The 27905-nt window shown below is 40.2% G+C and overlaps 1 protein-coding gene across 17 annotated transcripts in view; it reads left to right on the top strand.

The window, feature by feature from the left end:
* Positions 1–27905, top strand: part of IKZF1 (IKAROS family zinc finger 1) — a gene marked incomplete at both ends in the record, with an annotated part of 56393 nt that overhangs the window by 3510 nt on the left and 24978 nt on the right. For all 17 annotated transcript variants that reach the window (XM_079533070.1, XM_079533075.1, XM_079533078.1 and 14 more), the window contains one exon: positions 4175–4294. In XM_079533070.1, the coding sequence (XP_079389196.1) occupies positions 4175–4294 (120 nt within the window). The remainder of the gene's footprint in view (positions 1–4174; positions 4295–27905) is intronic.

The raw sequence follows: 27905 nt of genomic DNA, 5'->3' as shown, positions 1-27905 counted from the left end.
GTTCACAAATTGTATTCTTCTTCTGAAAGCGATATTTCATGAGGCAAGCAGTTGCAGTTCTGAAATGAGGAGAGAGCTGACATACATTTAACCAAGCAGTATCCGGCACCCATAGAAAAGAGTCAGAAAACACAGATAATATCTCACTTAACAAGCAGTATTTTTCCTGCTTTTTTTTTTCTTTTTTTTTTTTTTTTTCTTTTTTTCTCTCTGTTCTAGGGCATAACAGCTAAGGAAGATGAAAAAACAGTACAAATGTTTCCATGTTTAACAAAAAAAAATCTCCCCAGCACCTGCAAGGCTGTGCCGCGCTTTGCAAAAGCAGGAAGAAGAGTTTTGCATTTGAAATTCTTGCTAGATTCTGGGAATGAGTAAATGAGTATATCCTGTGCTGATTTCTACCACCTGAGCATTGGCTAATGTTCCAGGACCGTTTCCTCATTCACCTCAGGTTGGAGATTCTGCTAGAGAAAATGGGATATGAACTGGGTTCTGGCTTTTAGCTAGAAAATCCATGTATTGCTGTTATTGCTTCACTGCTTCTTAAGTGGTTCCAGCACTCCCATACAAAACAGCTAACTCTCAGGTGTTAAATAAATCCAGCATTCCTTTGTGGAAGAGTAGTGAACTAAATTTCAGTAAAAAATCCTGTCCTGGCTTTCTTTTCAAGAGCTGCAGTTTTAGCAACACCATTGCACCACGTGAACTGAAGAGCTTCCATTTTGGAGTGAGGCTGTGAAAGCACCAGGAGGCATGCAAACTTAGATAGGAATAAGGGAAGCAAAAAGCTTTAACGGAGTTGGACACTTTGTTCCCTTTCCTCATCTCTACTAGATGGGTAAGGCACAGATGAGGAAACTGAAGTACAGAGGAGCTGACTAGATATCTCACCACCCCTGATAAGTTAGGCCATGCTATGAAATTTTTCATACAGGGATAGCAGTGTTTGGATACCTGAGACTGTCTTTTAGAGCTTCAGCATGAACTGGTGCAATGTGTCACACACAACCTGCTTTTGAAGCTATTTGCTTTGTGACTTAGCTAAGGGCACTGTCAGTGAGTGGCAGAGCCAGAAACAGAACTTCAGTTCTACAGCTCCTCTGTCGCTTATACTTTCCTCACATGGCTCTTTGTAAAGGTAGTATTAATAATAATAAAGATACAAAAAAAAAAAACCAAAAAAACCTAAAAACAAAAACCATGAGAGATTAGTTTATGATTCCCTTATTACCTTTGAGCAAAAATACATCTGGAATAGATTTTTGATCTATTATGTGACATTCTAATGATTTATCCCAGTATTTGCCACTAGTTTTTTGTGGGTTTTTTTAGCTCTGTCCCTTTGGCCAGTCATTATTCTGGACATGCTTGTTAGAAAGTAAATGGGAAGCTGTTCCTTCTTTTCCTTGCCCCCTTTCCATTTCTAAATTCATTGGCAAAAGGATGTTAGTGAGATTGCATATCTGTCAGATTAACATGCAGTAGTGAACCTATCACGGTTTAACAATTTAGATGTAGTTAAGGCATGAAATATGAATATCATGCTCTGGAATCTAAAATGCAGAATTCAACAAAAAATATCTATTTTAAATCAACTGCTTCTACCCTGCCTTTTTGCATGCAGGGATTTCTATATCATATGTAGCATGAAGAAGTCAAATGATGGAAGATGAGTCACTAAAGCCAAGTTTGCTAAGTTTTCTTAGCTGCATCTGAAGAAGGAAGTGTATCAGATATCCTCCTTCTGTCCCAACAGGTCTGTGAGGCTTGTCTGATTCATGCTATCTAGGCAAGCTACTATTTAGTTAACAAACAGAAAGTTCATATTTATTCAGTAAATGCTGTTTGTCACCATAAACTATCAAAGTTCCAATTTATAAAAAGGTTCATTTTCCAAGAGACTAATCTTCGAAACATTCTCCTTTGTTTTCTTATTCTAGGATGCTCAACTACATATTAATATTGTTTGGTTTTGTTTCCTGTTCATAATCTCATAGCTCTGATAGTGTTTATGTGGATTGGTAGCCATTAGAGTCTTCAGCGTTTTAAGTAATGTGTTCTTCTGAATCTAGGCTAAGGCAAACAATCAATCTTTATTTGTGTAACTGGGAGCACACTTTGCACCTTGGAAGTTACAGGTGGCTTTTGAATATTATTATTTAACATTTTTCCTGGAGTAGTGCCAAGAGAGCTGATTCTGACCAGACTGCCTCTTACTCTCATATTAGCAGTCTGGATTTTTGTTTTTTTGTGTTGTTTTGTTTTGTTTTGTTTTTCTGGGGAGAGAGATATTTCTGGAATATTTCTGCTGCCTCTCCTCATTCACACCTCCTATCCATAAGATATACCTCAGTTTGACAGGCATGGGACTTGCATCAGTAAAGCTGCTGGAAGTTCCTTTCAATTCCTTAATTTTATAAAGATGTACTTTATTTTCCTTTGCTGTGAAATTCCTAGTCTCTCTTTTTCATTTATGCAATCCACAATCACTGTTGCACTCATTTTCAGTGGGCATAATTCTGTCCATTGAAGAACACAGCACAGAAGTAGGAGATGGAGGGAGCCTTACTAAGTCACCCAGCCATCCCTGTGCCTATGTGTGACTGATCTCTGGTGGTCCTCAAGTCCTCTGGCCGGACAGTTTCAGCACTGCTCTCACCACCTCCTCTCAGTGATTGTTCCACATTCCAATAGGCGCATCATTAAGAAATGTATTCACTTATTACATTCATTTAAACCTATATTTGTGCACCGTAACAGTGAATTTCCCCCACCGTTACCCTATTTTCAAATAACTTGAGGTGATCTTCACAGAAGGATTACAGCCATTAAAGAAGTTGAGTATCGAGTAGTTTAATGTTCTTTTGTTCTCAAGGACATATAGATAGTTTTTTTTAACAGTAACTCTTGTAGGAATTTTAGTAATCTACACTTTTCTCCTGCGAAGGGGAGAGCACAGGTTACCCTAGAGGGGTTTTTAGTTTTAGCATGCCCCTTGGAGCATGGAGAAGATATAGCATATTGCACAGCAGGGTAGTGTTTCCCTCAGGCTGAGCATGAAACTGGGACTGGGACTGTCATAGTCCCGAGTTTGCCAGGCCCCTGGAAGAAGGCAAAACATGTGGAAGATCCTTAAACTTACCTATTATATTCTGCCATGATCAGTAAAGACCAGAAGGCACTATGCTCTGCTCCATCCAAGAGGCTGAAAGCCATTTTCTTTTTTCCCAGAACCCTATGTTACAAATCTGTATCAACTGACAGCTAGCAATTACATAAGCAATGTTTGTTTAAATTTTTCTTTTTCTGAGAACTGATTTCAGAATTAATTAATGTTTGTGTGTTCATGTGGGAATGTTCATTAGAATAAACGCTTATGTTCTAGGCCTTTGTGCCATGAAATTGCTGCTCCTGATGCTGTGCTGATTGCCATAGGAAGTCTAATAGATTGCATCACTGTAAATTGGTAACATCTCCATTTTGGAGACAAAGGTCTTATGTTAATGTTACTGAGCTCAAATACTGATCTGAGCCTTTTTCCTTCTTTGCTGTTAATTCAAAGATTGGTCTTTCAGGAGTAGTCAAGAAAACTAATCACTTAATAATTCTTTCAGTAGTTGTTTCCAAGGAATGTTTTGCAAGCACATATGTGAAATCACTCTGAAAGAAGCTGTGCAAGACAGATACACTCCTGTGAGCAGTACATGTATGCTGTGCCTGATCCTGGAAACCAAGAAACTCTTCAGTTTCTGGAAGCACACTGCTTAGCTGGAGTGTTATTTTCCTTAGAGTACTGAATTCGGCATGAACACAGTTCCATTATACTTAAAATATACTAAAGCCCCAAACTGATATCTTCTACAGTACTTTATATGTGAAAGACACAGAGGTTTGTTTCCTCTTTACAAATATGAGATCATAAAACCCTTGAAGTTGTGCTTCGACCGACCTCTGCTATCTGCACGTGTTTGGGGAGTTCCCAGGAACTGTAGGCATGTGATTATTTGTAGGCAGAAGGACAGCCAAAGCCTGATCTGTGGGTATTAGTGAAGCTTGATGAAGATTTAGTTGAATTTTTAGCTAAAGATAAAATTTCATTCCTTGGCTAGTTCTGTTAAGTCTTATTTGAGAATGAGGCTACTTGATGATTCACCAATGCTTTCTTCACTACTAGGAAAAGAAAGTCCTCCAATTAGTGATGTCCCAGATGACACAGATGAACCTATGCCTGTACCAGAGGACCTTTCTACTACTACTGGAGGACAGCAGAGTGTTAAGAATGAGAGAGTCTTGGGTAAGATGAATAGTCCACTCTAAGAAGTATTACTCACAAAATATAACATTAAACAACTATAAAGTAAGTGGGTATAATAGCAGGTCCTATGCCTTTTCATCTAATCTAGCAAAGGATTACTTGGGTGCTTAGTGTTTTTTGTGCAACCTTCTCTTTGGGAAACGCATTTTGAAGGACAGCAAACCTTTTCGTCTGCAGAGAAGTTAAAGAAATCTACTTATCTTTTTTCTAAAGCATAACTGACTGCATGATGTTCCCCTTAGGAAAGATTGTTTTCATTCTATGAAGGCAATTGAATGAAACATGTGATTCCAGGTCAAAATAATGTGAATTCAGATTTGATAAAAAATCAGGAAATTCTCAGATATTTTTGTTATAATTTTTAAATGCTATCTTGAATGTTAACTATTAAGATTTTTCCAGGAATGTTACAGTAGAAAACATATAATATCCATGTTTCAAACTCTAATATCTGGTCTTCATTATCCCTTGCTTTTTTTTTAACTGCAAGGACGTCAGAAAAAAAATCAATTTTTGTTCTTCTAGGTAAAAGTCCACAGTCATTGAGGTCTGTTGAATTAAAATTATTTTCGAGAAGCGACTTAGCAAAACCCTGATTCTTTTTAGGAATTCCACGGTCCAGCTGATGGACTAGTGATGTTGATGACTACTGCATGCATCAGCTCGTATATAGTCCACTAAGAAACAAATGGTATTACTTGAGTATGATGCTTGTTTACCAGTAGGAAAAATAACAGTAATAAAAGCTCAATGACTCCCAGAATGCTGGAATGCTTTGATTAATGCCCTGTGTGATTAAAAGTATTCCAAGACAGGACTGTCTATTAAAATGCCTTTGTTTATCTGCAAATAAAAGTATTGCTCATCATTTTCGCATTTCCATTGTAAGACTGAAGTTCAGGGTGGGAGACTGCTTACACAAAGATTTCAAATGCCTTTCAATGTTTATAGTCAAAGGAAATACAATAAAGGATGGTAGGTGGAAAGGGAGGCTGTAAAGGCAAAATAATCAAGTCAAGATAGTACAGCATCTTACAATAGAGCCTACTTCCAAACTCCAGCACTACCTGCTAGATAATACAGCAATTTTTGTAATTTCATTTTATCTCTTGATCCTCTTTTACTAAAAATGTGAGTGTAAAGATCACCTGCTACATCAACTGAATAAACACACAGGTTTTTGGTTGCACTGACCAAACTTCACATCACAGATATAGATAATCAGCAGTGCTGAAATTTACATTTTCTGCTTCCAGTAGCTCACATATATATCATTATAAACACATACGAAGAGTTACTGTAATAAACGATTCTATAAGGAGAACATTTTACCTTTGGTGTCCTAAAATAAGTTCAATCTGTTGTTCTTATTTGTTTCATTTTGCACACTCAGCAATAAAAAAGATTTTCCTTGTCCTTCAATATTTTTTTCTACAGCCATTTTCTCTAGCTCTTTGATATACAAGTGTACATCCTGTAGTGAGATATTGATATAGTTAACAGAAAGCTGTGTAACAGAACAGAAATACTATGACAATTCATAGTATTTTTTTATGAATAATCTTAGCTGTAGGTTTCAACTCCAACACTTGTCATGTTCATCTTTTCTATAAAGCTATGTATGCTTTCACCTCTTCTACTCCATTTTCTAGCGCTAACCTGACTTTTTGAAAAGGATATACTGAAAAAAATATGTTCTCAAATGTATTATGATCTGTATGATTTCTATGCACATTCTGGATCATTGTCAAATTAGTTTATTAGGGAAAAAGGAATGCTTTGAGAGGGGTGTTTGGCCTGTGCAATCCCATATATCAGGGAAATATCTTTTCATAGCAGTAGTATAACAATGCAGGCAGGCTTAGTGTTCCATCCATTGTTGCCATCTCTAAGTCCTAGGTTCTGTTTCTCATCTCCGTTTATCACAAAACTTAGAAAAGAAAGTTCTGAAAATGTAGTTTGAGGAGTGGTATCTAGGAAGTGGACACACACTGATACTACATACATCTTATAGCTGGAAGATAGGCAGTGGCCAATGATATAACCAACAGGCAATGCACGTGAGCAGATACTGCCAGACAACAATTTTCTTTCGTATGAATTTTCTAATTTCCCATTTGTTTCTGTCTTGAAAAGGGAGTCCCTTTTGCATGCTGTATTTCAACATATGATTTGAATACATTCCATTTGTTCTGCAGCACCCTGAAAGACAATCTCCCCTAACTACATGCACTGAGGAATCTTAATTTGAGTCCAATCTTTATCAAAGAGGACCAGTAGGATCTGGAGCACATTTTGTACATGTAGTGCTATAGACATAATACTGGAAATTGCAATTTTCTTAAATATAAAGAGTAACTAACTCATCATATTAAAGTTCAGTGAGAAATCTGTTGTTAATTTTAATCAACATGTGAGATATGTTCAGATGACTGTTTGCTTACCAGATTTATAGTAAATCTTCATAAAACCTTTAAGAAAGACAGGCTTTAGCTCCTCTTTCTTCTTCCAGCTCTAGACTAACAATTGAATTGGGTGCTGTAGACCTGATAAAGTGAACTATCTGAAACATCTTTCCTCTCTGACTGAAGGTGTAGTAGACTTCATAAATTAAAATACTGAATTCACCTGCCAAATTTTCATGGGGAGCCTTCAGTTTTTTGCAGTCTCAATTAAAATCACCAGAGAGGACACCAGTTTCAAAGGAAGGTATTTAGATGATCATGAAATGTATGCTTGCAGTTGTGTGACACAGTTGAGCTCAAGATGTGGGTTGCTTCTGACCAATCAAGAAATGATAAACGAGTGAGAAAAAATCATTTGTGGAACTAAGTGATCAGCAGCTTTTAGTAATACCCCTCAGAAGCACAACAACAAAGAAGCATATTAAAAAAAGTATTCAGGTCACTGCTACCTCTCTTCATCTCCTTCATTAGCTTGCTATCCTTTTAACGTTGTAAATCCCAGACTACTGTTATGTGTTGAGCAGCTTCCTCTTGCAAATTTTATTTCTGCTGCTTTATCCACTAAACCTTCATTCTTTCTTGCCGTCTTCTCCACCCTAGATTTCCTTCTCAGACTCATTCTGTGATTCTGTGTTTATCTGGACACTACTGGGCTCTACACTGAAGTGTAGGTTCAGTTGTTCTAGAAAACACAGTAACACTTTCAGAAATGCAACAGTTAGATTTTTAAGGCACACACACAGAAAAAGACTCCCTTTTACCATCTATGTTAGTCTATGATGCTCCTTAATACCTCTTGTACCTCTGAGTTATGTAGAAAAGCATCAACTGAAATTCTATTCCATTAACAATTATTTCTTTGTAGCTTATTTTAGATGAGCAGCTGTATTTCCTATGCCAACCTGTAATACAGAAGCTGATGTGAAATATCTTCTGCTGCCACTGTTCAAGTTTCAGGTTAAATGTTGCGTGCATCTTTTGTGGATACTGAACATCCTGTGTGTAGTAGATGGTTTCAATTTAGGACTATTTCAGCCTGGGGACTGTATCCTAATTCGAGCCATGTGTGGGAAGCTAATAAGTCAGTGAGCTGTTACTCAGACCCTGTTTAATGCATCAAGAGCTACTTGTTGTTGTGGTAATGCTTGTCTGAGAAGGTAACCTGTTTATCCATAACTGCCCATACCATATCTAGCCATTGATGGATAAAAAAGAAAAAGCCATCTCACAGTCTCACTGGACTTAGAAAGTAGCTGTGGGCTCAGAACATCAACATTTCTGCTCTGGCAGCTGTCTGATGCTGAAGATGACCATTTAGAATTCCAGTGTATAACTCATGGGTTTCTTGTACAAAAAGTATTCATATCTTAGTCGCACATTACAGCATGGACCTGGAATGCACAGTATGTATAGATAGTCTTCTTTTTGAGAGGAGGTAGTGGGGACGGTTCATCTCACAAAATGGAGTTGAAACTGTTGGATAACTGACAGAGATACCTAATGTTGCAAGCCAAGGTAGTCCTGGACATCAGTACGTGACAGAGCTGATTAATGTGAAGTTAGAAACTATTCTTTAAAATCCAAAACACTAGCATGGGGATATAAGTTAAAAGGGAAGAGCCTTCTGACACTTACTCCCCTAGAGCTAGCATCATTGGGAACATGGCATTGTTGTTATATCTTGTGGTTTTCCCTCTTGCCATGGGCATTTAGATGGGAGAGCCTGTACCAGAAGCTAGTTATTTGTGCAGGCACACAAATAGTGTCCTTGCTCTGAGCTGCTTTACTTCCTTAAAAGGAGCTCAAGCATTTGAGAGGACACGAGCACTTCAAAGGGCCACCAGACCAACCACAACAGTTTGCCATTACATCAATATATTGCAACCTATACAGAGCTGGGTGGAGGCAGAGTAGAAGTGTGGAAAGGCTGAAGACAGAGAGGAGAAAGGAGAAAAGCCAAAAGGGGAAGTGCCCCACCCCACCTTGCAAAATTGGTCCCACTGTTTGAGACAGGTCCACCTTGCAGATCTTCTTGAGCTTTCGTAGTGTAGGGAAATGGACTGAGGAAAAGACTGCCAGAGCAAAGAGGCTTCAGGCACCCTCCTGTGGGAGCTTGCTGGCTATGAGGGTAATATGTTGTGCATAAGCAATAAAATACCTGTGTGACATGGATTTGCATGGACATAACAATTATTCAGAGAACTAACAGAACCTGGAGACCTGTGTATTGTACTTTGCTTGCTCCAGATGTACATCTTTGTTGCTCAAAAGTATCAAATTCTTTAGGAGCTGATTAGACTTTGTAAATAACTGCTGATAAATCCTCACCTAATGTAGCTCTGCCAGCCCCGAGACGGAGTGAAAACTGGCTTCAGTATATTCTGGGGAGTTTTAAGAACAGTATTTAGAGTACTCCACTCTCCACAATGAAACAGGGCTCCTCAGTCTGACTGAGGAGACTTCTGAAGGAATTGAAAAACTCGTAACTGAAGTATTTTAGGAACTTTTAGAAATAGAGAAGTCAGGAATCTCCCTTCTTGTTTGGTCTCAAGCTCCCATTTCTAACTCCAAAGGGCTAGTCCCCACTATGGACTGGGTATTGTGTGCTCTAAGACCTTGTCATTATGGGTTACCTGGTTTTGAGTGGGGAATATTTTTGTCAGGATTATTTTTTATGCAGAACTCTTCTGGGAGTTTGTGTAGAGGAGGATAGGATGGTGTAGTGGGAGAAGGCAAAAACCAGATTTCATAAATGCCCTTCTATATTTTCTGTGTGATATACAGTACATGCTGATCTACAGAGATGTGTTTTGCTATGCATAGCCTGAAGAAATATGCAAGAGTGGGACGCAGAATGTGGGATATATAGGGCCACTGAAAAGCCACACTGCCAGACCTAAGCTCTGCTATAGGTAATAACTTACATGTAAACACTTATAGATGAGCACTGAACAACACTGCCTGTACTGTTGCCTGTGGTTGTTGCGTCCAAAGTGCAGAACTCAGCACTTGGACTTATCATAGAACCATAGAATCAATCAGGTTGCAAAAGGGTCTTGTTGAACTTCATCCCATTGGCCTGAATCCAGTATCCAGCTTATCCAGATCCCTCTGTAGGGCCTTCCTACCTCCAGGCAGATCAACACTTCCTACCAGGAATAGAATTTCTTCTAAAAATTTCTGGATTTTTTTTTTTTGTTTTGCAAGGAGTTTTTCCACTCCTCGTCCATTTGGTAGAAGCATGGCTTCTGTGTAGCAACATAATGTTGCAAGGGATTATGAAGCTATTAATGTATTTTTCCTTTTTTCTCCAGAGCTGTATAGCTCGTGGAGTTGCAGCCAATTCCATCAGTGCCTGCTGGGTGCTGCTGTGGTTTCAGGGGGGTACATCAGTGCCAAAAGCAAGGAAAGCTCTGCAAGTTTTATTTCTTTGCGGTTGAGAAAGCAGCAAGTGTTTGAACTGGAGACATGCAGAATGTTTAGCTGTGTGGCTTTTAAGTACGGATACTGGGCCTGCTGATCTAATCTGCAGTTAGAGGAAGTTGTCTTTATCTGAACAGAAGAGATGTGCCTCAGAGATAAGCCCCTTTCTTGCTCAGGAGTTAAAATTATCTAGCAGGATCTCAGCCGTGGCTGCAGCACAATTCAAAAATGCACAGCTTTGGCTGGAAGTGGGACAATATTTTAAGCTGGGGAGGACTTCTTTAAATGCACCTTGCCAATCCTCAGGCTATTTTAGGGGAATGACTCTGCACCAATGGTTTGGACAGACCTCCCAGCACCACTATCTTCTGTTTGCTGTTTGGTGCAGGCATGTTCTTTGTCTTGAGCAATTTCATGTTCAACCTGAGTGTTCTTCAGGAGTGTACTCTACGTGAAAAGGTTAATGGCTGGGCTGAGTACAGCAGCAGGGCCACCTACCCCCACAGAGACACCATTTTGATTTTGTTCACTCTCCTCACATTGCTGTAACTTCATCTCCAGCTCCCCAGGCTCTGTTCCACTGCAAAATGTGCAAATACAGTGGCTTCATCAATAGAGATATACAGCCCACAATAGAGATACACAGCATTGCCACGTTAACACGGGTTTCCCCAGTGTAGAACAAGCCATTTCATGGAGTAAACTCATTTTTAGAGCTCTAATCCTAAAGCCAGGAACAAACATCCGTTATCAAAGCAGGGCAGCGGTTTGTCCTTGAACCATTCTCATTAAGCTCACTGGGCAAATCTTCATGTGTGAAGCCTTGTAAGTTGGTATCTCCAGGAGAAAACATTGCCACATGTGTAGTCTGTAGGAATTCCATACTCTCAATGTGTCATTTATGGTGAAGAAGGGTGACCACAACAAGCTATTAACAAGTAAAAGTGAAGCAACTGGGACCCCAGGCCTTTGGCTTCCAGAGGCAGATAATTGGGAATTATTTTGCCTCCTCAAACTGCTTTTCTTAGTAAGTGAGCCAGCCCAACAGCAGCCCAAAAGTAGCCTGCAGCATGCAGTTTGAGACACTTTCTGCTGTCCCACCCTCCCAAGTAGGTGAATTCTGCATTGTAAAGGTGCACATGCACATGCAAGCAGTATTAGGAGTATCCTAATAAAGTAATCTGTTTCTTTTTGTAGTCTGTTTCTTTTTCCTTGTTTTTTACAGATTTTAAGGTAAGAATTGTACCTAATTTTTCTGTTCACTGCAGTTTTGGGATACATTTTTCAGAAATATTTAGGTGCCTTAAGTTGTAGGCATAGGAGATCCCAAGAAGGTATCTGATCTGTCCTTTCACTGTCAGTCATAGCAACACCATAGACACCAAAGCAGGAGTAATTCCTGCTCCTTTCATTTTGGCTGTAATGTTTCAAAATCTGTAAATAAAAATGGAATTAAGAATCCCATTGAAGATTTGTAGAGAATTAGTAAGTAGCAAAGATAACACAAAATTACTTGAAATTGAAAACCAAAACAGGGTTGTTCCAAAAATAAAAGTTAAGGTCCATGATTTTGCTCTTTGGTTTTCACCATCCATTTCATCCATTTCCCCTGTTTCTCCTCCCCCAGAGACAGTCCAAAAGCATCTAGTCTGGGAAGTGTGGTAAATAGAGCAAAGGTGGAGAAATATAGCAGAATGAATTGACTTCCACCCTTCCAAGCCACATATCACACATATCAGAGTCTGATTTAAATAAAAAAAAAAAAAAAAAAAAAAAAAAAATCCAGTAGTCACTGTGCTGCAGAGTAAGGAGAACTTCCACATAAACCATTTGTTTTTACTGTGGAAATGTTACTTCTGAGGAAGTAGCTCTTACCAGAATTGTCAGTATTTTGTGGATTGTTTTATGGAACAATACAAGAACTTGCCTGCTTACTGACCCCTCCTTTTAAAAAAGAAAAAAAAATGGGGAATTGCTAATTCCTTCATATAACAGAGTATCTGCACATGATTTTAGCCTCCCTGCTGATTAAGTAACGCAACAGAAATGTGTAGTGCAATGGAAAGGCGGGTTTTAGCTAAAGTTGGTGACATGTTCAGCAGTGTTGCAATTAATAGAAGGGGAAATATTCATTCTCCATATTTCATCATTTAAAAGCATCCTGTATTGGTAAGAAGCTATGATCAGCCAACATCTTCACCATGGATTTGAACTCCCCAAATCTTTGGTGGTTTTAGTGCTATGTTTTTCTCTAAACTGAGAGCTTTGTGTTGTGATTTTTAATGATGGCTTAAGGGTGTTTTGTTTTTTTTATTGGAGGCAGATCAGTACTGTGAACAGTCCATTACATGGACTGAGATACTGAGCCTATTTTTTCCTGCTGTGAATATGTGTCGCAACGTTCGGAAGTGGTGGCCGTGGTTGGTGTTGAAGTGGGATAGTTTTACTAGCACTGAAATGGCTTCTGCCGGCTAGGGAACTCTGCCATTTCTGCCCCTCACACTGCATCTATGCTTTGGAGCTCTCTTTCCAGTTCTTTCCATATGAGAGTTTATTTTTGAGGAGAATCCACCACAGTAAACTAATTCGTCTCCTTGTGAGGTCAGTGAGTTGGACTGAGAGTTGCTGCTTACTTTTTGTGCCAAGAGTCACATATAGAAAGAAACACCTATGTAGAGAGCGTTGAATTATTCATGATGCCTTCCAACTCCAACCCCCAGCTGTCTGTATTCACAATATGGGCTGTTAATTTCACTATTTCTTTTGAGCAAACCACCTGGCTAGTCCCTCTGCTTCCCCACTCCTTGTCCTGCTGGTGTGGAAATGCAAAGCTATGTGTATGGCTGGAGCCGTGAGCAAGGAGCCGAGAATATCCCTTCAACATCAACATAATTTTACCACAGAGGCACCTTCATTTTTGAAACACGGTTACTCAGTTTTCCTTCCAGAATCCAAATGCTTTTGTAACACTTCACACTGCTGAAAGCTGGAGGGGAGGCAGGGGAGCCCTGTGGGCCAGCGGGCTGTGGGACTCTGTTTACTGCAGGTGTGGACCTACAGCAATTTATCTAGAAGTCAAATAGGAACTAGTCTTTTCCTGCCCATTTGTCCACATAATGGCAAGTAGAAATAAAAATGAGAAATGATAATGTGCTAGCAGAAGACTTCAGTGGCCTTGGAGCCTAACATGTATAAAAGACAAGGAATGAATAATGGTAATGAGACATTACCTCTGGTAGCAACACATTTGTTTAATCTTACCACTACACTGCTAGCAGATCCTAGTAAAATTGGTATCCTATCATGGGCTTATTGTGGTGTTAAGTGGATTTTATTCTCCCTGCAAAACAGTCTCGAGAAGTCTCATATTGTTTGTTCTGTAATTACACATTAATGAGTCTGTACATTTGCTGCATACTGTAACCACTGCTAATAAGCTCTTCTCCTCTGGGCTGTGAAAGAGACTGATTTATACAATACACGATTTAGCCCTTTGAGTTAAAGAGCCAATGCAAAAATATTTTTCATTCCTACAACTTTTTGTAATTCATTGCTTCTCTCTAATACTCCCATTGAAGTTTGAAACAACTGTACATTTTCCAGCCAAAGGGAGTCATTTATTCCACTTTCTCCTTTTGACATGGTGTAAGCACATATGCAAGCACACATGTACATACAAACCTGTAACGTAGGTCTGCACACATAAAATTATATGCTTGCAAAACTGAATTTCTCTGTATGTACGTGTGTGGGTAAAAGACTGAAGGAGGGCACATGTACACAGAAGAGCATTGCTCTTGAAAGCTGAGCTTTTCATTCTTTTAAGGCAGAAAGAAAAGACCCTTCAGACATGCAATCTGCAAAATAAATACATGTAACAAAAATATTTTTTTCAAACCTAAAAGGGGAAAATCTTAGTTCCTGCTAACTTGTCTGTATCCCTATAAGAAATAAGTGTAAATTCCATTTGGGAAGTGGGCAGTGGCTGAGGAAGATACATTTGTACCCATTGTGGCTTTTGCAGTCGCTGTAGACCCTTGGAACCTCAGTGCTATAGAGGTGGAAGTTATAATTCTACAAGGGCCACCAAGAAGTTAAAGAAGAAAGGAAGTGCTGCATAAAGGAGGGGGAGACCCACGCTCTATTCCACATCATAGAGGTGGTGCCCAGCAGAGCTGATGCACAGTGCAGCCTAGCCCAGCGAGGATGGCATGGAGGAGGCCGTGTTTGCTTTTCCTGTGCAGAGTGAAGAGATTCATGGGCTTCTGGGGCTGTCTCCTTGCAGCACACAGTGCATGCTGGTGAGAGGATGGCAGCCACCTCCAACACTGAAGCTCCCAAGGAGACACACAGTGGAAAGTGACCAAAGGCTCCAGTGGCCTGGGAGAGACTTTCCTGTAGGTAATGCTCCCCTACATAGAGGAAGGTCACCTCTTCTCTGAGAAGAGGCCAAGTAGCCTCTCTTAGGAAAAGGCAGAACAGAGGTCCCTGTCCCAAACAATGCTGTGATCATAAACTCCCTCCAGCCCTGTGAGCTCTCTGGTGTGAACAGAGATTATCCAGTTATCTTTGTTGGCTTTGGTTTAAATGATGCTCATTCACTCATTCAGATATTTTATTCAGTTTATTTCCTTTAGCGTCAGTCAGACAAATTCTGTAATGGAGAGTGAGGACTAGGTTTATGAAATGCCTTCTTTAGATGATTCTTCTATAGTCCTGTTCTAAATGTAGCACTGTACAAATGTACAAATTGTAGTAATGTTCTGGGAGAAGTCTGGTCCTCAGAACAGAGGGATAGGTTACTAATGTGTTGAAATAATAACACGGAAAAAGCAGATATAATATCTTTTATCTCTTCTTTGAGATAGCTTTCCACTAAAAGCTGTTGCATGCTTAACTTGTAGATTTTTCAGTAGCTAATTGAGCAGATGAGTACAAAGGCACAATTAAAAGAACTGCAATAGATGTGGTGATGGACCCTTCTGTACACCCATTGCAGAAAGCAACAGAGATTGATATACGGGGAATCTTCTTTTTCATGTCTTGAGGAGCTACAGCCCGGTGCAATATATGACCATTACAAAGGCGAGGCTTGGTGAGCAAAATGCATTCTCCAGCCTTGCTGTGTTTGCTGTTCTAAGTTTTTTTTTCACCCTTTTTTACCTTCAATGAGAGAGAGCAAAGATAGTTATATTACTTGCATACTTCCTGAGAACACAGTGATCCCCACATTCTGGGCTGTGGGTTGTGTTTTTCACATTCAGACCTAGGATGAGTTGATCAGATAGCAACGTGGAGCTCTAGCAAACAGCACATTTGCATCAGCAGAAACAAATTTCACAAGACTTGCTGGGAAGGTTAGTCTCAGCATGCCACTGTCCTACACTGCTAACAGCCACTGCACATTCATCCGATAAAAAAACGACAACAGAAAATGAAACTTTCAACGTTCTCTTCTACAGACACTTGAGAAGCACGTTAGCCTGAAGGTGTGAGCCCACAACCTTTCACTGCAACAGTGCCTTTCAGTAAAAGGAATTTGAGGTGTTGGATGAGCCAAACTTTGCCTGGTGTCCAGGAGAGCTCTCAGCACTGGTGAGAAAGTGACAACCCTGATGTCTGACAATTTCTGGGAATCTTCAGCCACTAGGATTCAGCCAGCCACTAGGATTCTAGAATAACATGGATTTCAGCACCTCAGAAAGTACTCAAAAGTACTCAGCCATTACAACTTTGGCTTTTTGTGTTGGATAAGGCAGTAGCTTCTTTTCTTGAGATGCTCTCTTCCAGATGAACAAAGCATCATTGATCTGTCTGGTATTTTTGTCTCCTGACCATCTTACCAGTTAAATGGTCAGCATTCTAAAGGCAAACTCTGACACTTGCCTGGCAGTGGCCTGGCTTAGCCTGTATGATCCAACTACAGCAAGTTGTATTTTCAGATTATATGTTACACAGATGGTGGAATTTGCAAGATTTAGTTTGATTTCCAGACCTCACAATGTACTCCACAGAGCAGAGCAATGGCGCAGATATCAAAGTTTACTTTAGCTAATAAGAAATAACAGCTTTCTATAAAGTTGCTTTGCATTTTAGGAGGGAATGTTTTCACCTTTTCCATTTGTCTTACTCTTAATTCAGCCACACCGTTTGGGTGTTAGCATGATATGTAGGTGCAGTGTTAATCCTGGACTGAATAGTACTGATGCACTCTCTAGCTTGGTAGCAACAAGTAATTCCAATATGGTAGTTCATGGGATAGGTGAAGGTTTCCTAATTGTAGTATCACACACCAGGTGACTTTTCACATGCCTAAGCAGCCTAGGATTTATATGTTATTGACACTGAAGATGAGAATGAACTTAGAGACACTGGTTTAGGGGGAAACTAGTCACTGTGTGAGTAGTCCTTTCAAAATGATCAATTTCTGTGTAAAGTAAGAGTATGATTTTGATACTTAATGGTTCTCAGATCTTGAGTTCGGTGTTTCCTTGAACACACAAACAGACTCATATACATACATATATTTAGACACAGAATTAGAACTTCAGAGTTTTGCCTGTCTGAAAATCATCCCCATTTAACATCCTAATAGGCTCTATCATTGACCAATAAATGTAACTGCTTAAAAGTCACAGGTGAGAGCAGAAAACTTGTAACATACTCTTAGAATCCTTTCTGTTTGGTAAAGATGGGTGCTTTTTTGCAATATTTGAAAAGTGTTTGAAGCAGAAACTGAACACGTTTTAAAAAGAGACAGAAAGAGCCCTCCAAGGGCACTTATGTTGCCTAGGACATGAGACCAAGATTGGAGAGGAAATTTGACAAAATTTTGTCTGCTAAACAGTTTTGAATATTCCATAAATGCTGAGAGGGCAGGAAAATGCCAAAACTGATAGTCTAAAAAGATCACAAACACTTATGGGAAGCCAAATTTTGATCACTATGCCTGATTTGTATATGCAAGAGTGGAATTACAGTCAAACACTGTTGTGACAGGACAGTGAGTGAGGATGGGTACAGGGAGGTAAATCTTTAATTTTTGTTCAAGCTGTCTTTACTTGCAAGAGTTCAAATCTGTGTCCTTGTCCAGGCTTTTCTTTTTGCTGAGATACTTCTGAAGGTCTTTTGAGTTACAAAATACTCCAGTGATTTGATTTCGTAGAGATTTCACAGCTCATGACAACATGTATGAGAAGCTCTACAGTTCTGAACAAGAGATGACACTGTTCTCAGTATTTAATCATGTCCTGCAATAAAGGTACAAGCTTAGCTCCTCTCTTGTTTCCTTTTTCAGGTCACTTATAGGATCTGCCATGCTGATGGTAGTGTAACAGGAATTTTTAAAATGTTTTGGATATTTTAAACAGCTTACACTGCTTTTTTTCTTGACATAGTTACCTCTGTGACTTTTACTTCTCCCTCTCTAACATGGGAACAGGCTGGCTGAGGAAACTTACAGTTTCTTTATTTCTCTTGTGTCAATAGCCTGTGGAAGAAAAAGTCTCCTTTTTGACCTGGAGCAATACCAGATAAGGGAGAGCTGGTTGAGAGTTCCAAGCATTTGATCTCCAGTATTTTATGGATATGAAGTCTACTTGTAGGGATGATAAAAAATCTTCTACTTGTGTGTAATTCTGTGGGACATTTCTCAGATTGCGTGTGGCATTTTCACCAACACCTAAGTGATAGCAACTACCACTGCTGTCTGCCCCATGCTCCCCAGTTGCCTCCTAGTTGCCAGGAAGGTGACCATAGCATGGCCAGATTCCAGCTTCATGTGTTGGGACACATGTAAGGCATGCATTCTGATACAGTAGATAGTAGCAAAACTTCTGAGTTTCTCCATTAGAAAAAAAAAAAAAAAAAAAAAAAGTCTTATCCCTATTTTAAAAAGTATTGAAAGATGCACAGTTAGGGAAGTAAAGGCACATGATGGTATAAGCGCCTTTCCCATGGCCACACAGGAAGTCTGTGGCTGAGCTAGGAATTAAACCTAGATTTCCCAAGTCTGAATCCAGTGTCCTGTCCCTCTTTGATGCCGTAAAGTTTGGCTCATTATCAAACACTCTGTAACTTGAAGGAGAAGGCAGCAGCAGAAGAAAATTATTAAAATAAAAGTACTGTTTATACTTGGTGAGAAACTGAGAGTAGTTCTGGACCAAGTATTGCCTATTTCTAATGCTATTTAATGTTCTCTTTTTTCCAAGTTTGCATCAGCATAAAAATCCCCTCGTGGTATTGCTCCTTAATCAAGCAAACTACTCAAGTGTTCCCTTATGGCTAGGACTGCACTAGAGATCAATGCTCAGTTGTTTCCTGCTGTCCTGATTTAACAGTTAGTAGCATAATGACTGCCTTGACAGGAAAATAATGTTTCTGCTTCTTGCACTTGCCATTTCTCATCCAAAATCAAATTTGAACCATTTACTGTGGAGAACATCTAGAGCTAAGTTCTCTCTTAAAATACTCTTTTGACTTTTTGACAGAGCATTTTTTCTTGAATAGCTGCATGACTGATTTTTGTCTTTGGAAATGCTCTCTGCAACTGTCTGATAGGATGTTGTGGTTAGGTGGGGGTCAGCTTCTTCAGTTAACAGTGATAGAATAAGACGTAGTGGCCTTAAGTTGTATCAGGGGAGATTCAGTTAGGAAAAATTTCTTCTCAGAAAGAGTGGTTGACACAGGCTACCCAGAGAAGTGGTGGATTCATTATCCCTGGAGGTGTTTAAAGAAAGGGCAGAAATACTACTTAGGGACATGGATTAATGGGCAATATTGGTGGTAGGTGGACAGTTGGACTAGATGATCTTACAGGTCTTTTTCAACCTTAATGATTCTACAGTTCTAAGAGGGGCTCCACTGAAGTTGAAACTAGACTAGAACCAGAAAACCCAGGAGCATTCAGGTCATGGCCCTCACACCCAAATTATACACCAGGCCTTTTCTGTAACAGATAAGGTGGGTAAAACTCTTGCAGTGGTCATACATCTCTCACATACAAGGGCTGCTCTGAAAGTAATGCCTATGCCTCCTATTTTATGACTGGCGCAATGTCAGAGGCAGATGTTGGTGGGATATCAGTAGAGGTTGAACCTTCCCATGAGTATTCGTTTATATTTTGTTGCTGAGTGACAAATGGCAGCAGAGGGGCAGTCTGAAGAATGGCATCTGACTTAGCAGCGTGTGTGGAGCAAAATTGCGTCATTGAATTCCTCCATGTGAAAAGAAATGGCATCCATTGACGTTCACTGATGCTTGCTGAACATTTATGGAGACAAAATAGTGGATGTGAGCACAGTGTGGTGGTGGGTGGTGTGTTTCAGCAGAGGTGATAGCGATGTGAAAGACAAGCCACACTCTGGACAGCTGTCACAGCAGAATATGAACAGTATGTCGATCAGCTCATCCACACTAATTATCAGGTTATGATCAGTGAGCTGTGTGTGGAGCTGAATATCAGCTTCAGTATTGGAAATGATCGTGGCAATGTTGGAATGTAGCAGTTTGTGCCAGGCAGGTCCCATGAATGTGCACACAAGAATAGAAAGAACACTATGCAAGATTATTAGGATCTTTTGAATCAATGTAAGGCAGAAGGTGAAAGTTTCCTGGACCACATCATTAATGATGATTAGTCATGGTGTCACCACTATAAGCAGGAGTCAAAATGACAGTCCATGGAATGACATGTGAATTCTCCATCAAAAAAAAGTTGAAGATGCAGACCTCAGCTGTCACAGCATCTGTGAAACAGTAGGTCACCTCTGCTGTTGCAGATTTGTACAAGAGTGACATGCATGCTTTTGTTCATTGCTGGTGAAAATGCACAGCTAATATTGGTGACTATTTTGAAAAACAGTATTTCGTAGCTGAAAATTTGCTCTATCAAATAGTCTTATTGAGCTCTTTGTTATAATTTACATGGAAATAAATAGGGTGCATTACTGCTGCTATGACCTACGTGTATGTACATGGACATGTGTGCACAGAATCAGCATTTATTTGTTTGTGAATAATACAGCTTGATAACCCTGCCATTCCTGGAAAAGTATTTATAGAATCATAGAGTGGCTCAGAATGGAGGAGATCTCAGAGATTATCTAGCTCCAACTCCCTGCTGTGGGCAAGACTGACACCCATCATCTCAGCTGCCCAGGGCCCCATCCAACCTGGCCTTGAGCCCGTCCAGGGATGGGGCTTCTATGGGCAGCTGTGCAAGGGCCTCACCACCCTTTGAGAAAAACTTCCCTCTGACATCTAATCTAAATATCCCCTCCTTTAGTTTAAAACCATTTCCCCTTGTCCTGTCACTATCTACTCATGTAAAAAGCTGATTTCCCTCCTGTTTATAATCTCCCTTTTCTGCAGTATATATGATGCTTGACCATGAGCTAGAGCTATTATTGCTATATCTGTAAGGAAGCACAAGGGAACTTAGAGTTGCAGGGTGGGAAATGCAGTGCAGCTCTCCGACAGACGCAAGTTCTGAGAGAATGCTGCTGTTCATCAGAAGCTAATTCCTTCGTACACAGGTAAATTTCTCTCTTCTCTTTCCTACATGTTCCAAAATATGTTAACTTTAGCTGAAGAACTCAATACTGATTGAGTGGTCCAGAACATATTTTCTATTTTACAGATAAACAGTAGGGAAAATATCAGAGCCTGCTGGTGCTTGCTGTGCAAGAGTGTTTCAAAGAAAGTGAAGCCTCACTAATACACATTTCTTATCACCTCCTGACAGCCTCCTTTGTGGGGGAATAGCCACAAATAGTTTCGAACTAGCTCTTCCAACAGGGTAGTTTTCACACAGTGATGAACAAATAATTATACCGCAGTACACCTTTGTGTAACATTCCTGTCTTCATTTACATACAGGATTTCACCACTATCTTCCTTAAAAACTACAACATTCAGTTAGCCACCAGATAAGATAAGACTGGAGCTTGACTCAAAAAGTCTGCATAATTCAAAGGGCTGTGATATTTATAGAGGGTCATTTTACAAGTTTTACCTTTTACTCATCCCTGTATCAGATTAATTCTTACAGAAAAGTCCCTGAGATAGGGGGAGCGCAAAAGGCTCAGTCATATGCCGTTCTTTAATAGATTCACATTCTGCTTTGTATCTCTTTTGCCTACAAATAGAGAAGAGAAAATTCTTCATGTGAATTTTAAATGCTTTCTGCTCCAGCCAACTTTCATTCTGAATTAGCAGGACGGAACAGTACATGATCTCAGGGGGAGGACTTCCTAAGCTGTCTGCTCCATCCCCTGGCAATCAGGCAGGATTGCCTTGTTAGGCAATCCCTATTCTTCTTTAGCTAATTTCCTTCAGTGCTCTTCCACCACTCTGCTCTCAGCAAAGAAAACCATTGCCTAATTGAGCGCTCTCACCCTAAGGTGAGGAATCTTGAAGTCGTTCCTTTGTATTTGATTTCCCTCTTTTCTTCCTCAGAATGTTTCCTATTCTCGCCCATCCTCTTAATATGAAGATGAGAAGCAGAGTGGTAGGTTCAGCTTTGATGAGCCTGCCTGCATAGTACCACAATTCAGTAAATATCTTAAAGTAGGTGGGAAGGGGACTACAGGCCAAATAAATGAAAGTTGGAAAGTAGTAATCTGGGAGATTGTTTTAGGGGTAGAAAAGGCTGAGCCTGTGTATGTTTTGTTTGTTGTATTTTTTTCTTCTAGGCCACCAAGTATAATTCCTGGTCTGTGCTTCCCTTTCTGTCACTTCTCCATAATTCTTAGCATTTCAGTTGGGCTGCTCTCTCTCGGCTGCTTCCTCTTTTCCTGCTTTCCTATATTTCATTATTTGCACTTCTTCCTCTTCAAGGCCTTTTACAACAGAGCGAGGAGGATGTGGAAACCCGGTTACAATATGACACACAAACTGCAGTGTCACAACTGCAGCTACTGAGTTTCACCTCCAGAAGTGTGCAGAAGCAGGTCCAAGTGGAGAGGGAGTGGGGTGAGGCGTTGGGGGGTGGGGGGGCTGGCTGAGAGAAAAAGGGGAAAGATTTATAAATAGGGAAGAGAAATGACAGAAAGTCATGAGGCTTCTGGCCCAGGAACTTGAGATAATGTCTTTCCACAAAGTTTAAGATAATCCCAAACTGAACAACCACCATTTCCTTGAATGCAATGAGAGATTGCAGCCTGTTTAAAGGTGTCCCGTGATACTATTGCAGCAGAGATAAAGCCTGATATGTTCCTGAACTTGAATGTGGAGGAAGGCATTGAAACTGAACAGACCTTTAGGCTTTATGGTGCATTGCCCTTTCAACAACAACAACAACAAAGCAACATAACACCTGAAAGAAAATTTTTGGTAGCTCTGTGTGTGTGTGTTAGGTAATGATTTGGAAGATGCTATGGGTGAGAACAAGGAGGTGATGCAGCTTTCTTGAGATTTCAACAGATCGAAAAGCTCTCCCTGAGACTTCACTATAACTACTTCTAGGGCACCCATTACTTAGAGGTGCACATTTCTTTTTCTGGAGTTTTCCAGAAGCCTTTCTGCTTGGTTGATGTAAATTTACACCATAGCAATTGGTATAGACCTTGGTCCAAACTTCTAGGCCATGGCAGATGCTAAGGAGATAAACAACTGTGGGTCGGGAGGAAATGGGTAATATGTCCAGACTGCTCTGAGTGTTTGTGGAAGGAGTTAGAGGAACAGCAGATAGAGGTTTCCTGTTAAGCCGGACTAGGAGGAAGCTGTGATGTTTCTCAGCTATGGCTACAATTGGACTCAAGTTCAACAGCATTCTTAGTGTGGGTTTCTTTTTTCTCTACTCATCCTGAGAAGCTCAGGTTGTATTAAAAGTCTAAACACCACTGTAAATCAAGGAGACTTGAACTCCCAAATAATTCAAATAATTCAAAATTACTCTCCTCTGCTGCACAGTTGCTTGTGTTCTGAGGGTGCTGTGGTGGAACATGCATTTGGAAGTTTCCTCTGCTGCAGGGAAGCAATGCTTGAACCAGTTCTGGAGCTTTGAAACCAGAATATATCAATGTATGTTTTTTGCTAACTACCACTCCACTCATCTGTTTATAAGTCATGGCAAAGAGTTTGTGAGAGGCTAAGACATACCTGCCTGAACATGCTTGCTGAACAGAGAGTGGACCTGGTTTTCAGATGCCCAAAATTTAAATACAAAACTTGGAAACAGTGGTCTGATTTCTCAATTATCAGTGTTCTTCAGGCTGATCTGTGTTTTCTGATCATCTAGTTTTGTCAGTGCCACCAGTTGGAGAGCCACAAAACATTAGGTGGTCTGAGTTATGTGGGTTTCACTTGATCATAATAGTCAGCCTGGGGCAATTTATGACAGTGGGCTCGAGAGTAGTGCTGTTGAAGACCCTTTAACTCAGCAACTATGATTTTGTAAGCTTTGAACCCTTGTAACCCTCAAAGCTCTGCCAGAAACATGATTTGCTGATCTATCCATGTGAAGAAAACGGTTGCAATTTTGATGTAAGATACTGATACTCAGTGTGGTGTTTGCGACTGTTTGAAGATTGTGATCTTGTCTGAGTTTCCAGTGAGTTTCAAATTTCAAATTACTCATTCAAGAAAGTGGTAAATAATCTTAAAACACTGTTTTACATTCAGCAGCCTTAAGTATTGCTAAAGGTTTCGGGAAGCTGGACCTCACTGGCTAACCATAATGGCCTTTTTCATTTGGAGGCATAACAGCTTCACTGGAAATCCAAGTAGCTTCAATTTAGAGCATTCTTCTGCAGCATAGCTACCTTCTGATCTTGGAGACATCTTTCAGAACATTAATTGGGACTCCTATGCTCAGGAGCAAATCACCACTGTGGTGCGCTTAGAGAAAGAGCTAGGAAATTGCCACAAGCTTGACCACTTTGAGTGTCATCTCTTTCCTGAACTATTTTTAGAGCAGAATGGCCTTATTAAAATAAACCTCCTCATGGTTTGTATGTGATCTCTGAAATTAGAAAAGATTCACAAAGATTGTTTTTACCGTCTATGAACATTAATCACCATATCTCCACCACTAATGTCTTCAATGGAATTATATATGCTTAGCACGAAAAGTTATGGCCACCTGCATCCAAGTGCTCTAGCTGCGAGACTTCACTCTGATCTCTTTTGCATTTGTGTAAGAGAACTTAAAAGGAGGAAAGGCAGATTCTGATGTAATATCTTTTACATACGTAAAATTCTTTAGCCTAAACTTGTCATGAGCTTTTTTCACTTCATTCTGAGAAACTAGGATTTTTGGAATAATTTGTTCTTCCTTTTGAGGAAAAGAATGCTAATGAAATTAAGGTTTTTCTCTTAGCACTGTATTCAAAGACCCAAGGAAACACTATACATTGCAATTGTTGGATGCCTCACAAAGAGGAAAATTATGTCAAGGGTAACTTATCAGGGTACTAATATAGTTAAGAATGGATTCTGTTCAGGGAAGGCAAAGAGAATTTGTTTTTCCTGAGGTAAAAACAATGAAAAAGCAGATAGAAAACTGGCCAAGGAAGTAAGGAAAGACAAGTCTTTCCAAAATTTGGACTGAACAGACTTGTTCTGCAGACTTCCAGACTAATCCAGATCTTTCAGCACTTGAGAGTCTCCCAGCATCACTGGGAGCTCCCTGCCAGCCACCATGGAAGACTGATGCCTAGAAAGAGCTCTAGATCCTGTGGCAAAGCACTGACTGTAATATATGATGAGAAGGAATTAGTTTTGTCTTATACTTTTCTCCTCAAGACCAATCTGGTATACCCATATTCAGAAAATTTCCTTAGGAGTTTTGTAGAACAGTTTATGCTTCTTCCCCAGGTGCAGACTAGGATTTCCTTTCAGTGGACTGTTGAGCACACTGTGATCAGGTATGCAGCTGTTTACATTGCAAAACCTTCTGGCAATATTTCTGCAACACAAAAAGAAAAAACTTCAGTAGTGTCAAATAGATACTTCTGGAAAAATAACTGAGCATTCAGAAGTAGTATGACTAAAGCAAGCTACCTCGGGATTACCTTCTTAGTACAGTCCTGAGAGAAATCATGTAACTTATTACTGCAATGTGAAGACTGCATTTGATCTTCTTTAATCTAGAACCAACTTCCAATATTCTTGGTTGTTTTTTTTCACTGTCCAATGGAAGAGAATTGGCTCTGGAATTTGTTTTGACAGTAGGCCATTCAATAAAATTGGTATGAAATATGCCCTCTTAAGTGTTGAAATAGCAAGATTCCTCTCTATTTCCACCTTCCACCTCTTATTGAAAGAGCAGACTGACAAAGCACAGCATTGGCCCAGCACCCATAGGCATCTCCCCAAACCTAAACACAGCTGCTTAATCTAATTTTAGATCTACTAACCCTTTTGCAGCTGGGGAACTATTGACATTTGTGTCAGATAGCACTGAAAGCATCATCACGGTAGCTAAACAGTCCCCAGTAAAAGTCCCTGCATGTGTCTAACTGACTGAGAGGCATAGTATAAATGTGCAAAAGGGAGGATTCACAAGGCCAAATCCTGAGCCAGTGAGTATGTGTACTACTCCAGGGACAGAATGAAAGATGTCTATGTAGTCCACTGAGTTGGAGCATGAAAAGGGAAAGGTTTGCGAGGGCTAGTTTTGTATGAAGGGCAAGGCAATTTTAGGTGCTCTGAAGCAATATGCAAACTGTTCTCCTTTCCCACACCTGTGCCCTACCTGTACCACAGGTACAGGTACCTGGGAGCTGTGTCCTCCCCTTCCTCCCACAGACCAAGGACAACTCCTAAGCACTAGCTCTTCTGCAGAGCAGTGACCACCATCTGTCTGGTACACATCTAACCAATGCCCTGTGTCCATGTTCAGATTTCACAAGCTTTTCTCTTGTTCAGTTAGGCTTTAAAATTCCCTCTCTAGCTGGTGTTCGCATCATTTGTATGTACCTGATCCCATTAAGCGTGTAGTTACATGCTTCGCTGTCTATACTTCTGCATATGCTAAGCCCTTTGCTTTGGTAGAGATGCCCATATTGTCCCCAGGTTTGTAGCACAGTAAGGACAACTTCCAGTGATGTCCATATGGCTTATTGTAACACAATACTTGTCTTTCTCATCTGTAACAAGTGTCATTGGTGTCCCTGTCAAATCTTGTCTTAGTCACTCCTCTTCTCCAAAACAGACTGTTTTGCAGATGCACACTCTGCATGAACTATGAAGGGGTCTTTGTGATTACAAAGCTCTTGTTTTCACCTTCTCCCAGACTGCCATGTATGCCTTCCTTTAGCTAGAATTTCATTGTGTTAGTTGAAGAAAGGTAATCAACTATGAATTCCACCCAAATATGCCTTTTGGAAATATTAGAGAAGAGGGATACCTTACAGATGTTGGGTTATGGAATGTATGAGACTCTTTCTCTTGGACAACTGTTGCTTTGACGGGAAGAGTGTAAAGTGCAATGTTTATGGAATTTCCGTAGGAAGCAGCTTTACCAGTAACAAACTTAGCCTGTAAACATGTTTCCATGCAGATACACCTCTGTGAGTCAGGAATATTTTCATATGTTTGGAGCATTTTAACCTCACTGTTGCTTGAGGTTATTATTTTGCTTTTTAAAAATTTCTTGTTAAATGCCCTTTTGGTACTTCCTCATCCTTTAATGCCCACATTAAAAAATCAGATGAGAAAAAGTTGAGGATGACAAGCTCTGTTCTTACTACAGGTTGTCAGCAAACCTTTCCCTTCAGTTTTTTTCCCTTCAGCCCCTTCCCATCTTACATTTCATAACAGAAAAGTATCAAGAAGGGCCGTTACTGACAGTCCTGTAGCAGTTTCCTTAGTTTCTCTGTCATGTGGCCAGTGAAGGACACAGCACTCTTTATAGAGGAAGCGTGGGTTACACATGGAACTTGAGAAATAGGTTCAATATGTCTCGTAGGTGCTACAAGATATGGTTTAGTAGCTTAGTGGGTGGTAATGGTGATTGGAGGATGGTTGGACTAGATGATCTTGTCGGTCCTTTCCAATGTTGTGATTCTATGATTGTATAATTCTTGATAATGTTTCTTCTCTCTCCTTCAAAACTTTGTTTCACTGGCAATTCAGATGAACATCAAGCAGCCGGGTAGTTACTATTGCTTTGAACCCTGAACCCAGTACAAGATGTACCAACAAATAGTGTGATAAAGACTAACTATAAACACAAACTAGATCAGGCTCTTGGATGGTTTCCTGCTGAAACACCAACTTTTTGGCACTTAAGTGCCAAAAGCACTTAGCCTCGGTCATGTGAATAGATTTCAGGATCATTACCTGACTCTGTCTGTAACCTGTCCATCTTCACTGATACATTAAAGGATTCCTATGGCTAAGCCACTGGAGCTTACTGTGAGTCTGCACAGTGGAGCTAGAGTCCTTATTTTCATACCAAGAGAGGAAACATTTTGCTGGCTACTTGTTCGTTTGGTTGCCTTCCCTGCAGCCTGATCTCAGTGCAGTCCCAGAAAGCTGTGTTGATGCGCTCTGCTCTGTGCAGCGTGCTGCTGAAGACAAGGCATGCAGGCAGGCACTGCAGCTTGCACCTCAGGTGCCCACAGTTGGGTGGCAGTGGGAGGAAACAGTGGTAGAGGGTGATGAGAAGGGTGGAGAACCTCATGCTGGTTGTACCACCAGAGATAGCTTATCCGAGGACACCTGTCTTTCTGGAATAATATCCATTTGATTGGAAG

This window comes from Tetrao urogallus (genome assembly GCF_951394365.1).
Source record: "Tetrao urogallus genome assembly, chromosome: 3".
NCBI lineage: Eukaryota > Metazoa > Chordata > Aves > Galliformes > Phasianidae > Tetrao > Tetrao urogallus.
This window is presented reverse-complemented; position numbering and strand designations above follow the sequence as displayed.